Source organism: Phasianus colchicus, chromosome 5 (assembly GCF_987193195.1).
Source record: "Phasianus colchicus chromosome 5, bPhaCol1.hap1.1, whole genome shotgun sequence".
In the NCBI taxonomy this organism is placed as follows: Eukaryota; Metazoa; Chordata; class Aves; order Galliformes; family Phasianidae; genus Phasianus; species Phasianus colchicus.
The window spans coordinates 6,902,811-6,916,676 of record NC_143440.1 but is presented as its reverse complement, the minus strand read 5'-3'; the positions used below and the strand labels follow the sequence as shown (position 1 = coordinate 6,916,676).

The 13,866-nt window shown below is 44.8% G+C and overlaps 1 protein-coding gene and 1 pseudogene across 3 annotated transcripts in view; one reads left to right on the top strand and one right to left on the bottom strand.

Annotated features, from left to right (window-relative positions):
• Positions 1 to 1,610: 1,610 nt before the first annotated feature.
• Positions 1,611 to 3,311, top strand: LOC116237836 (cytochrome P450 1B1 pseudogene; annotated as a pseudogene).
• A 4,439-nt stretch (positions 3,312 to 7,750) lies between these two features.
• The window catches only part of RMDN3 (regulator of microtubule dynamics 3), a 31,382-nt gene continuing 25,266 nt past the window's right edge, over positions 7,751 to 13,866 (bottom strand). The window contains exons 11-12 of one of the 3 annotated variants that reach the window (XM_031607182.2): positions 12,105 to 12,185; positions 7,751 to 10,432 (exon numbers count right to left, since the gene is read on the bottom strand). In XM_031607182.2, the coding sequence (XP_031463042.2) occupies positions 10,379 to 10,432; positions 12,105 to 12,185 (135 nt within the window). In that variant the 3' untranslated portion in view covers positions 7,751 to 10,378. Of the gene's footprint in view, positions 10,433 to 12,104; positions 13,062 to 13,866 lie in introns of those variants that run through there. The other 2 variants (XR_016466641.1, XM_090140259.1) reach the window with 2 other exon arrangements.

Genomic DNA, 13,866 nt, shown 5'->3' with positions numbered 1-13,866 from the left:
CACCTGATTTTTGACCAAATGAGAGGGATGTGATGATGAGAGCTGTGTCTGCTGGCTTCCTTGGAGAGCCCAAATGGGTGTTTTCTTCCCCAGTTTCAAATTGTCTCTAAGCCACTTCAAAGCACAGGAGGGGCAGCAATGTGTGCAGGGGAAACAGAAAGGAGGTTGGTGTCTAAGGCTTGTATTTTGGGGTTAAATGATGGGAAAATGTCTCTCTCTGCTGTTTCAGAGCCACGGTGAGGAAAGCCCCTTAAACAGGCCAATGGCCAGAAGGAAATGCTTCATTTATTTTGAAATAAATTGGGTGCTTTCATGGAGAAGTCAAATCCTACTTTTTTTAACCAAAATAGTATGGGGAAAAAACACTTTTTTTTTCTTTTTTTTTTTTTTCCACCATTCAGAGCCCATCCTTGCCTGTCTATAATCCCCACCCAGAGGAACAGCTGCACAGCATGAATACTTATTCTGTTTTTTGTAGAGATAGTGTATTATAATTGAATCTCTGTAATAGGTCAGTATTTCCTTAGCTGCTCCTGTGCTCCTATCTCAGTTATGAGCCAGAAAAGGCAGCATCACGGTCTGGGGGCAACACACGGCATCAGAGACCAGCCAAGGCAACACTGTGAGAGTAAGCACCAAAGTCAAGGAGAGGCAGCTGTATAACATTCAACAGGGGTGGAAGCAGAAGGAGCGAGCTGAAGCATTGTTATAAGGAAGGAGAAGCCAAAATCAGAGCAGCCCAAGGCAGAGTCTGGGGAAGACCAGGGAGAGGGAGAGCCCCAGAGTTGTGATTAAAGCTAATTCTTCTGGTTTTGTTCCCCAGTTGGGTTGGGGTTATGAGAAAAGGTAACAGGAACCAAGTCGGTTCAGCGCTGTTCACCTGCTGTCTTTTGGGATAGTAAACAGATAGTGAAAGAGACACTGTAAAGCTCCATGCAGCCCAATTCACGCTATTTGTGCAGAATCAATTTCCCATTGCCATGGAAAACTGCCTTTTCTTGGCCCAGGGGACATTACATGCACGTATCAGCCTTGCTTGGGGTGAGACAAGACAATGAAATCATCCTTTTGGAGCCACTAAGCAACGTCCCCAGAGCCACCCCACATCCCGCACCTCACCTCTGCCATCAGATGACTTCTGGGAAGTGGAGATGCTCAGGTCTGGTGACAGTGCTGCCAAAAGCTGCACTGAGATGATTGAATCCAGCTGCAAAGCCCAGAGCCGCAACTGCAGTCGTGAGTGGGAAAAATAAAGCAAGAAAATCTCTACAGGGGGACAGGGATGTGTAGCATCACCCACCCCACACGGGTCCATTATACTTTCAGGGAGAATATGGGTGATGCTAGCAAGCCCCACGATAAAGTTCTGACTGCTGTCAGCACCCCGCTGCTCCCTGAGCCCCACACCCACCCACAGCCCCCCCAGGACCCTGCTCCCTCCTCACACCCAAATCTTGGAGCTCCCCAGCATGATCCCATCTGTGTGTGTCTAATTGAGGCAGCTCCGCCTGTATTCTCCCTTCCTCCCCCCCCCAGCCCACAGTGGCCTCCCAGGGGGAGGAGAGAGGCTCGGCCCCCTCGGAGGCAGCCATAAAGCTGCGCCGATCCCCAGCCTCCGCTGCAGAGCAGCTGCAGCCATGAGTGCGATGGGGACCCCCAACGGTGCGGCCACGGCGCCGGTGCTGTCACCTCTCTCTGCCCTTCTCATTACCGTCATGCTCGCTGCCATCCTGCTGCTTGCCAGGACTCGCCACAAGGCCACTTGTGGCCAGAGCCCACCGGGTCCTTTTGCATGGCCTCTGGTGGGCAACGTCCTGCAGCTGGGCCGTCTGCCCCACCTCACCTTCGTGCGCATGGCGTGCCGCTATGGAGCCATCTTCCAGCTGCGCCTGGGCCGGCGGCGGGTGGTGGTGCTCAATGGCGAGACAGTCATCCGGCGGGCGCTGGTGGGGCTGGGCACGTGCTTCGCCGGCCGGCCTGACTTCCCCTCCTTCGGGCTGGTGTCAGGTGGGCGCAGCATCGCCTTTGGGAGCTGCTCACCCCAATGGCGAGCACGACGGCGGCTGGCCCACGCTGCCCTAAGGGCTCATTCAACGGTGGCCGAGGTGGAGCGGCACGTGGCGGCTGAGGCGGTTGACCTGGTGCGGCTCTTCCTGAGGCACAGCCAGGGTGGTGCTTATTTCCAGCCCTGCCCGCTCTTAGTGGTGGCCAACGCCAATGTCCTCTGCGCTCTCTGCTTTGGCCGCCGCTATGACCATGCTGACAGCGAGTTCACTGCATTGCTTGGCCGCAATGACCGCTTTGGGCAGACGGTGGGGGCCGGCAGTCTGGTGGATGTGCTGCCTTGGCTCCTGCACTTCCCCAATCCTGTCCGCCGTGTCTACCGTGACTTCCAGGCCCTCAACCGTGAGCTGCATGGCTTTGTGCAGGCCAAGGTGGCACAGCACCGCCAGACCTTTGACTGGCGGGCAGTCCGTGACATCAGCGATGTCATGATTGCCTCTGTAGAGCGTGGTGGTGGGTCCCCTGATGGGCTGGGACCTGAGGATGTGGAAGGTGCCATGACCGACATCTTCGGCGCAGGGCAGGACACCACATCCACAGCTCTCTCGTGGATCCTCCTGCTGCTGCTGAAGCACCCGCAGGTCCAGCAGGACCTTCAGGCTGAGCTGGACCGGGTGGTGGGACACAGCCGGCTGCCCACAGCTGAGGACCGACCCCATCTACCCCTTCTGGAGGCCTTCATCTATGAGACACTGCGCTACAGCAGCTTTGTGCCCATCACCATTCCACATGCCACCACGGCTGATGTGGAGCTCGAGGGCTTCTGCATCCCTAAGGGCACTGTGGTCTTTGTCAACCAGTGGTCAGTCAACCATGACAGCAGCAAGTGGCCTGAGCCCCAGCGCTTTGACCCCACGCGATTCCTGGACAAGCAGCAGCGCCTGGACCGTGAGCGGGCCGGCAGTGTGATGATCTTCTCGGCTGGCCAGCGGCGCTGCATTGGTGACCAGCTCTCCAAGCTCCAGCTCTTCCTCTTCACTGCTATCCTCCTCCACCAGTGCTCCTTCCACGCCAACCCAGCGGAGCGCCTCACCATGGACTGCATCCATGGGCTGGCGCTGAAGCCACTGCCTTTCACTGTCAACGTGCGGCCGAGGCTCCACCTGCTCATCCAGCCATGATGGCCCATCCAGCCAAGGGGCAGCAACAGGGTGGCAGGGGATACCTTGCCTTGCACGCTAGTCCTCTTGTTGCTTCATAGTGTCAATGGCAGTGAGTCCCCACAGCAATAAACACTTTTGACACAGGACCCGACTCTGCTCATTTTCTTTCTGGGGTGGTTGGAAGCATCATTTGTACCTATAGCTCCATCACACACACCCTTGAGCTCTTTTCCCCAAGACAGGTCAAAACTGGAGAAATGGGACCCTCTCCCTTGGTATCCCAAGGTGTAGCAAGAAGTGATTTTCTTTCCTTCTAGCAGGAGTGAGACATTCATAGAAGATGTACTTCAGATCTCAGGGAAAGCCATGGTGGAGCAAGGGAAGTTGCTGGGGGAACCTCATCACTGAGACCTGAGTTTATGGACTGGTCACCTGTGGCAGCCTGGACAGGTCTTGTCCTGCTGCATGGCCCTATCGGTTTGACCCCATGAGCACACCCTGCCTTTGTGCCCCAATTCCCACGTCCTAGCTTAGCTGGGAGGGAATTGTGTCTGATACGATGCTATGTTTTGGTTGTAGGAGAAAAACAACGTTGATAATACATTGCTGTTTATAGTTGTTGCTGTTTTGTAATAACACAAGGCCATGAAAGGAGCAGTGAAAGGAGCTGGGAGGGAACAAAATTACAACAGCTGACTTAAAACTGCCGAAAGGGATATTCCATGCCATAGAATCATAGAATTGCTCAGGTTGGAAAAGACCTTCAAGATCATCAAGTCCAACCACAACCTAACCATACTACCCTAACAACCCTCTGCTAAATCATGTCCCTGAGCACCACATCCAAACGGTTTTTAAACACATTCAGGGATGATGACTCAACCACCTCCCTGGGGAGCCCATTGCAGTGCTTAAGTACCCTTTCTGGAAAGTTTTTCCTGATATCCAACCTAACTTACCCCATATAACATCAACCGGAAGGAGATTTGAAGGGAGTGGGAATACATCTGCTGGGGTAGAGAAACAATTAGGGAATTTTGGTTTTCCTCTATTAACCTTTAATTTTAAGTAGGAAGAGCCACTGGGCAGCTTACATTGAGATGCTTAGCTGAAATGGGACATGGCCCCTTTCCAAAAACAAGATTTTTTGTTCTCCTAAATGTTCCTGAAGAACATGGCCTGGACCTGTAAAGAAATCCTCTTTTCTGTGGGGTCACCATTCCTTTGTGCAAGTACACTGTGGTTGGGAAGCTGCTATTGCCTGTATGCTACCAATGCCATCGCATGGTCTTTCTTACACATATTTAAAATAATACAGGTGAACATGTCCAAACAAAGTTAATAGAGTTGGCTCTAAAACAGGGAGATATACCATCCCCAAAACAGGCAACAGTTTCCACCCAGTCTACCATCATGCTCACCTCAGTGCCACCACAGTGTAGTCACCCCAAGGAGCTACAGATGATGGGATAAATCACCTTCTAATGACAACAATTTACCAACAGCAAACTCATCTTCCTCCAGGAGCTTTATCAAAGATGAGAGTTAATTATCTGGGAAGATTTGAATACATCCTCACCAACTCAGCCCTCCCCTTGACAGCATCTCAGAGCATGTGGGTATTTCCAAGTCTGCTTCACACCTCTGCTATCCACGGATGCTGCAATGGTCAACAGAACCAAGATGCCCATTGTAACCTAATGGGAACTGGCACAAAGCGAAGGCATCCACAGTGATTTGAGTCCAAGCCAGAGGATCAGATTCACATTTACAGCTCCTGTAATGTGAACTCTCTGGCACATTGGCTGTGCTTTGTTCCTCCTCCTTCACTCCCAACTGGCTCCATATTCCTGCTCATTGGGAATACTACAGCACTGAGATGCTGGAGATGGGGAGAGTGCACTGATAAATATTGCTCATTTTTTCCTTGTGCCTACTATTATTCCCTGAGGGTCTGCAGACAACACATGGCCACAGCTCTTATATCCCCATCCTTAACACTAAACATTCATGTTGTACTCTACTCAACTAATGCCAAAGTGGGAAAAAACACCCTTGACTGAAGCCACATTTTGCAGATGGTGCCACATCCATCTTTCCTTCTAGCTCCAGTTCCCACCTTACCCATCAGTCATATAAAATTGGTTTTTTAAACCCAAATTGTGGAGACGGAGGTGTACGCGTTTGACGGTGTCCAGAAATCATTCTTGAGAGCATGCTGGTGGCAGCGCCGCAAAGCGCGCGGCTGCAGCTCACGGGTGTGGAAGCTGCTTACAGCACTTCCTCGAATGATTTTGCAATGTTTTGACCACCCCATTTCTCAAATCTAGAGAGAGACGCTGCCAGGAAATACGAGTTTTGGAAGCGCGATGCCAGGAAATGTGTTATTTACAGTCCCCTGTGTCCAAACCCATTCCCACTCCTCATCCACAATTACAGCCATATTCACATGTAAGCAGGTGCTGCACAGCTTCCCCCGCAGTTTTCAAGATACTGAAATGCTGGAATAGGATCTTTATTATTTAGCAGAAGACGCACAAGAGATCCAGCTGCAGAACTAACCCGTTCATTAAGAAGAAAAGCAATCAGTGCATTATTAATCTTTCCTTCTAAACAATTGTAAGCAACCCAGAACAGAGAGTCTACACCAATCCCAGAGCCTCTTCTGCTTCTCATAAATGATTTGATTATTTAAACTTGATCCAAAGGGCCTTTAACTTCTCCATCAGTCAAGCTGACATTAGCCCAGTAAATAGGAGGCTGACCTTTGTTACGGGATGCATTTATAATGACGGGGACTTTCTGTCCCCAGTTTTGCATTGTCTTGTCTTTCTTCACAGCTTTTGAGCCCTTCTCATGTTTTTATTTCGGGGAAAGCAACATTTAAATAAGTCTTATTCAGAGAACTGATCTCTTTCAAGTTTTTGAGATCATGTTTGCATGCCCAACTGAAACTGCAACATCTACTTGCATATGCAAAACCTCTGAAAGCATCACAGGTCTACAGCAAACAGTAGCAGTGTTCAAATTTATCCTTTCTCCCCTGAATTTTGCCTGGTTTTATTATGTGTGCTTTGTTTGCCAACATCAGCAAAGTCAACATACGTACTGCTGCAAAAAAAAGGTTTTTTTTATAATACTCAAGAGGACTGAAATTTTCATACTGAAATGGGCCTATGCTAAATAACTCTAAGGAAAATACTGACAGCTCACCTACATGAACCCAATGGTTTGCCACGTGTTGGTAAGACTTGCTGTAAAAAACAAGATGGCAAGCCTATTGCAATCCTCCCATTTCAGGGTCTCCCTCAAACCAAGGATCTCAGCAGGTCAGCCTTTGCCAGGGAATTTCCAAAGAGCTACAGATGTCATTGAACCAAAGAAATTTGGACTTTGCAGAAATCTTGAAGCCAAGGTGGGAGTCAGAATGACTGTGCCGTTCCTGGTAGGAAGCAGTGTTGACATTCCTACTCCGATAGTGAGTCAGATGTTTCCCAGAACACTGGGGAGGTGGTCACAACTCTGGTATGCCCTAATTTTTGGAAATCAATTTCCAAACAGAACTTGACTATTTTTAAATCGCTCGTTCTCAACTGGCAACCCAGTCCTAAGCCATAGGTCAGTGCTGACCTCCTCTCCGCGATGTTGAAGTGACTCAAAAATATTTTTCTAGCTGTGTTTTCCTACCCGTAGTCAAGCATGATTGCAGCAGACAAAGCACTCATTTGATTGCTAACACTCAAGTATTGCAAAATGTCACTTAAAAAGTCTTACAGGGGTCCTAGAGTCCTAGAGATTTATGTTGAACAACAACAATGTACCTACATGTCCTCTCCTGGGCTGCTGTCTTCAGTGCCACACCTTCCATGGGGCTAAGCCAAGGGCTCTGTAAGGTGGTTCAGTGCACTAGAAGATGCTACAATTTCACCTTAAGAAGGAAACAAAAGGGATGAGATTACAGAGAAGCTGCATGCTGAATCCAGCCCTAATTTACCATGGAAAGACAAAACTTCTTGAAATGTGTAGGTGTGGCAGTTGGGAACATGGTTAGTGGGCATGGTGGTGATGGGTTGAACGTTGCCTGGTTTTATTATGTGCACACAAGCACACAAGATGATCTTAAGAGGTCTTTTCCAATCTTAATGGTTCTACCCACTGCTTGCCGGGAGAGGACTTCCTTTATACTTGTGATTGCACATAGCTCCAATGTTCTTCTCCCAGGGATGGTACGTGACTAGTGTGCAAGCAAATTAACACAGTCAAATCACTCTTATCTATTCAATTAGGCAGCCCAAACATTGTTTCCCACTGTACCTACTCCTTAGTGCAACTATGCTATCAATCAGAACTCCTTGGTTCAGTGAATTTTAAGGAATGAAGAAGTACAGCTAGTGCTACAGTTCACTCTCTCTGCAAAGTAATTTGGAACACAATGAGATAAAAGTTGTCAGGAGGTCTAAAACACTCACAAGCAACGCTAAGCACAGCCTGCAAGCCCCTTGTTTATGGCTTCTGTCTGGAGCAGGTGGAGATGGCCTTCAGGCTGTCAAAGTGGAGCACAGAATATTTAGACTTGGTCACAACTCATCACTCACGTTTACTGAAAAAAGCACACTGCTCACCACAATGTGAGGCTGTATTACTTTGGTGCAATTTAGAAACATAAACATTTACATACAAAATGTGCTACAGGTGTAACCCACACTGTTATAAACATATGTATAAACAATGATATATAAACAATAATTTTACATGTTACCTTCCCATAATATTCCAGCACACCACCACACATACAGACACCACAACACTTTAGAAGACTTCCTACTGACTGTTGGGTTTCTTTACCTGTCTATGTACCAACACAACAAACAAGACAGTGACACAGGAAACTTTAAGCAGGATGGCCTTCTCCTTAATTGCACATACCTTATCTCAAATAGACCAGCACAGTGAGAATAAATTAGTTAAACAGCTTCAGTTATTCTATAGGATCATAGTTTAGCCACAGGGAGGTGTGTTTCCAAAGTCAGCCTAGCTCAGGAAATTGTTCTCTTACCCTGCAATAAGCCTAGAAGAACATCTGGTGTCTTTTACTATGAAAATCCAAATACTGGGAGTGTACAGTGCAGGCATCTTTGAGAAACTTTACATTGTACTTAGGGATTAATCTGCAGAGTACGTGCAAAATTAAAGAAGCCTTGATTTCTGCATTATCTAAAAGCTACTGAAGTACAGACATGAGGAAGAGATTCTCTCACTTCAGCTTCTACCAGTAAGAAAAATGAGACTTTGGCATTCGTTTCCAAACAGGTTTTGTTTAGTCTGTAACCCAAAACTCTGTTTTCCCAGCACTCTACCATCTGAAGACATCCTTTCATCCATAAGGCACCTTGACAAGTAACTGAACTCTTTCCTTGTCCATGACTCTTTTAAAGCTAAGGGGATTTACATCATCACCCCAGTGAACATACAGTGTGAAAGACTGAAACTTAACCCAGTGCACAATCCAAAGTACAAGATGAGCAGAAAAACAAATCAGCATTTTCTTCCCTCGAACTTATGGTTGCTCACTGTATGGAAACAGACATTAAGCAAGAAAGAAACAAAAAATAAGAAGAAATTGCATCTTTGAAAATACAACATGTAAACTATTTCCAGAAAATACCTAATTCAAAGCCACCTCTAATGTTTTATATTTTGAAGAGTTCGACAACAGGTGAAGGCCTGCAAATAAGAAAAGCTCTGGACTTTTGGTATCTTTTGGCAAAGATCCGGTGATCAATTCAGCCTGGCAGAATTCAGTTCTCTGTTTGTAAGAGTCATATGTATAGGCTCAAGCAAATCAAAATTGCAGAGAGTTCCATTTGGACCAAAATAAAAATAGCTGAAAAGTGTCAAATGTATAAACTGGGAAGTTTGTGAGCTTGAGTCTGCTAACATCTACTTTATGAAAGTAACATCGAGGGGGAAAAGCTGAAATGTGCAGGGAAAAAAAGCAAGCCTTGCTCAAGTCTTTGGGAAATTTCTGAACATTGTTTTTGCTTTTCACCCTTTTTGTCAGCATACAGCAAAGTTTATTTTTTCTGTTTGGTACCCAGAAGCTGCCAGAGAAAATGTCAGCTGCCAACTCCGTTTTCTCAGTGCCAGTGCATTTGTCAACAAGAACTGGAGGAATACAGGGCAAAGTGTCAGCTCTGCCACAGAGTATTCCTGTTCCTCTAACCAGTGTTACACTGATAAACAACTGCTAAGCTGTTATATCTAAACCATAGCTGCATAGTTTGGAGGGACACACCAAGTTTTCTCTCGTGTGAGTGATGTCACTAGGAGAAAGTCCTGAAGTTGAAAACCTCATTACTTGCTGTTCTGATGTGCACTTCTTAAAAATAAAGTTCTTCTTGTGAACGAGATCTTCTTGGTTCCTCAGTATTTTCTCACTGTAACAAGCAGTGCTTGTTTCTCCTCAACAGAAAACCAGGAAGGTAGTTTAGGTATAACCAGACAGGACCTGTTGGTCTGTGTTTTGGACATCACTATCAGTTTTTTCACAGCAACTCACTTATTTTAAGTCAGCGTAGTCTTTTTTTTTTGCAGTGGCCTTTCCTCAAGCCATTGTGTCAGTGCCCATTTGAAACAAGAGGCTGAGGGAAGTGAGGAACTCCCACAGCCTGCAGTGCATCAGGTTGCTAAAAATCAGCCTCACAATGCCCACTGACTCTCACCTTTCTCTCAGCAGGACGTCTATGCAAAGATACAATCAGTTATTCCAACTGATTCAATGAGTATGTTTTAGAAAGGAAAAGAGAAAACAGTTAAATTAGAGAAAACTATCTGCTGAGGACCTTCCCCGGGAAGCTCATCAGCAAGCAGACCTGAAATTCAGGTATCATACACACACGTGTATATATATATACTCCTGCATGCTAATATCTGGTTGATTTTTTGACTATTTGGCCTTTTTTTTTTTTAAGGAATTTTAAAAGCAAACAAACATATGTTGTGCTCTCAGCAGGGAAATAACACAAGATTTTATCTCATTAAATCCCACCAAGGTGCCTTCCTGGAAGTGCTGATGAGACTGTTGAGCGTGTCCTCCTGGCAGCTCCTCTGGCTTATCCATGCCGTGCATCCAAACTTGTTAGCATCATGAAACCCCTTTCAATGGAATTTTATTGTCTGTGCAGCATTGAGTGGAATGAGCTCTTCTGCTCTTATTCTTCCAAGACTGATCGCATCTCCTCAAGTTCTCTCTCAGTTTCTGAATCCTGAAAATGCAATACAAGGCATTAATACACAGCTTAATTCAATATAGTTAAAAGATAATCTCCCTTTTCTTCTCCAACCCCACACCAGGTTTTAGGTATAGTCTAGCCTTATGTTTTTCCTCCTAATGCTTCTCTTTCCATACTTGTCTCTCAGCAGCCTATTAAAATACTCCAAATATCAAAGAGAATTTCTCTTATGCTTCCTTTTGAGAAAACTGAACACCAGAACAGTGGATTTCAAATCCTTGCTCCCTTGAGGACTCTCCTACTCCGGTCAAATGCCTTTTTTTTTTTTTTACCCTTCTCAGTCTAATGAAAATTATTTGATTGCCTCTTTAGGATGAAACAAGCTTTACCATTTGCAAAGACTCAGCCAAAGCCACTAAAATACTGGCATCCTTACTGAACTCCCACTTTTAATTTCAGATCAGAAGAGATTTAACTGTTCCTGACTTTTCTGCCCACAGCTCTTGGCTGCTCTTTCCTGAAGATCTCAGTGCTTTCCTGGTTTAATCCTTACGCCTCCAATATATAAAGAGAAAAAAAAATCCTCTATTTATTTGATATACCATTCCAACTCTGTCTGGAATGATTTCCAAGAAGCGGATGGCAAGGAGGCTCCTCATCTGACGGAGCTGGAATATTTCCTTCTGGAAGAAGGGATATTTCTTCTGCTTGCTGCCCTGGTTTCCTAGCAGCAGTACTGGCCAGTGCCCTGCAGGTGGTAGCACGAGCAAGTCAGCACTGATAGATGGTGGGCCAAGATCTATTGCACACCTGTGCTGTGAATTTCAGCAACACTTTTGCTACAGCAACCCAGAGGCCTTAGAAACACAGTGGCAGGAAAATCTGGCATATACTTCTGCCTTACATCCAGGATTCCATCAGACTAAGGCTGAAGGCATGAGATCAGGAGGATCCTGGTCACTTTGCTGCATCTTTCTTGACAATGCAAAGAACAGCAGATTGATATCACAAGTGTTTTTATTTAGTTTCTACCTGGCACTAATTTGATGGCACCTTCTTTTCAGCTTAACAGAAAAAGTGCAAAGGAAAAAGAAGTGGAAAAGAGCTCCCAGATGGGAAACACAACCACATGGCAGTTTCTGAAATGCAGTACAATCTGGTCTCTGAAACCCTGTGAAAGCAATAGAAGAACTAAAATATCCTAGATATAAAAAAGCAAATGCTGAGCAGCACACACAGACTCCTGATCTGACCCAGCTTGGAGGAGCTTAGGAGCCAACCTGGCACCAAGAGCTTTAAAAGCAACAGATAGGAAATACTAGATGACTAAGGCGCAAAAATGTCTACATCCTTCAGTTCTTTGGGTCTAACTCAGTGCCTAAAATACTCCATTAAGAGCTTAAACTGAAAATCAAAAGTCTTAAATTGAAACCATTCAGCTTACCTTTAGCAATTAACACCTTAATGCAAATGCAGCCTATAATGTTGATCAGCCCAATGAACACACATGCCAAGTCTGACTGCCAGAGAAAGCCTTGACCTTAAGTTAAATGACTGGGATTTTAGAAAATTTCCCTATGATTAATTTTGCCACATAACAAATATGCAGAGGATTTTACATAACCATATTTGATTTGAATGGTCAAATGCATACAACATGAAATTAGTTTTGGTTTCTTTTCTTTCTTGGAAAAAAAATATATACCTCTTTAGTGTTAACTGGCAGTTCTGAAGCAAGATTCATCCAGAGAAGAGCTGCAGAGTTGTTCCCCAGGTCCTTGTAGCACTGAAGGAAAAATGACAATGTGAGGAGAGTTAAACAGGGGAAACAAAAGATGAAACAGGCAGCAGAAAGTAACTGAGTAATTCTGTAACCTGACAACTGACAATAAAGGATTATTTCTTCCTTAGGCGTTTGCACGGTATAGTTTCAGGCTTGATAATCACCATCAAGTTATGGAATATTAGATTTTTCTTTTTTTTCTTTTTTTTTTTTTTAATGTTTTGGACAAGGAGATCTTTTTGGCAGAAGATTTTAAGGTCTCCCTGTGATTTTCAGCATTTTCCACCATTTTTATTTCCACTTCCACAGCCACTATTCCTCATGCTGCTTTCGTCATAAAACCTCAATACTGGCAGCATATCTTCTGATGAAGCTTTAACTCCCCAGGCCTTTCAAGATCAGGTCCAAGTGCAAGCACTGTAACATCTCATATTTACAGGTCTCTGAGGTTTCACATCTTTCATTGAGAACTTCTCAAGCAGCACGGAAACAGACAGCTCTAAGTAACACAAAGGGTTCTGGTGCCTAGAGAGTCATGGAGGCAATGGAGGACTGCAAAATCAGCATGCTAGAAGGAAGTGGTTGCTAAAAAGCAGCAGCTAATCATTGTTGCAATTGCCTCAAAAAGCCAGTGTTCCTTTAGGATCATGACAACAGGGTATGTGCATTTTGGTGATTTTCCTGTATCAGTTCTGAAAGACAACTCTCTGCTGTGCTGTGAGTACTGCCAAATTGCTGCACTTCTTGAATTCAAGTCATGGACATCCTTGGAGCCTTCAGGAGTCCCATGTCCCTGAGCATCAGTCAAAGCTATCAGTAGATGACTATAAATCTCAGTTCTTTATTCTTTTGAAGTTTGACCCATTAGAGCACTATTTCCTGGAAAATTAAGGAGATACAAATTGAACTATTAGAATTTTGTGATGAAGGATGTGATCTAAAGTGGGTAAACTGGGTAAAATAAAAATAAACAAAACCAAATAGATTTAAGTACTCCTATTAACTTCTGTGCTGATTTGCAGAGTATTTCTGAAGCTCAGCCACATCTGCCAGACATGTGGTGAACTATGTAATAATGTATTGGCTCATTCAGGTTATAATTTAGCCACTGTGAAATCCAGATTTTTTTACATCAACTCTGAAAATTCATCAGGTCATGATTTGCAAGAATTTGCTGCTGCAGCAGCTTCCCTGAATATAAGTTCCAACTCTTTACAAGACATTCAGGGAGTGACTTTGAATTTGCATGACTGCTGGCCGTATTTACAAACAGAGTAAGATGCAATCAAGAGCACATTCATCAGGGTGAATAAACTGTCAGAAACAAAAGGCTTGCTGGTTTACATATACATCACTTAATTTACATAGTCTCAACACTGAACAGATATAATGAGTGACAGTGTATGATCCAGCTGGCGTGAAGGCCACCATATCTACTACAGAGTTCTCCTCTTTGGTCACCTTTGTTTTTCTTTAACAAGACACTATGAAATAAATTCTGTTTATTGGTAACACACAAGATGCATTTAATACTTTACTTCTTCCTCATGATGCACTTCCTGTATACATCACAGAAATCCAAAACTTACAAAATCTTGCTTCTGCATAACTGTGTGTACAACAATCCATTCAAAGATTCATATGTATTTTTTAAGATGAATATTTCTTATCTTAGAAGCATTTA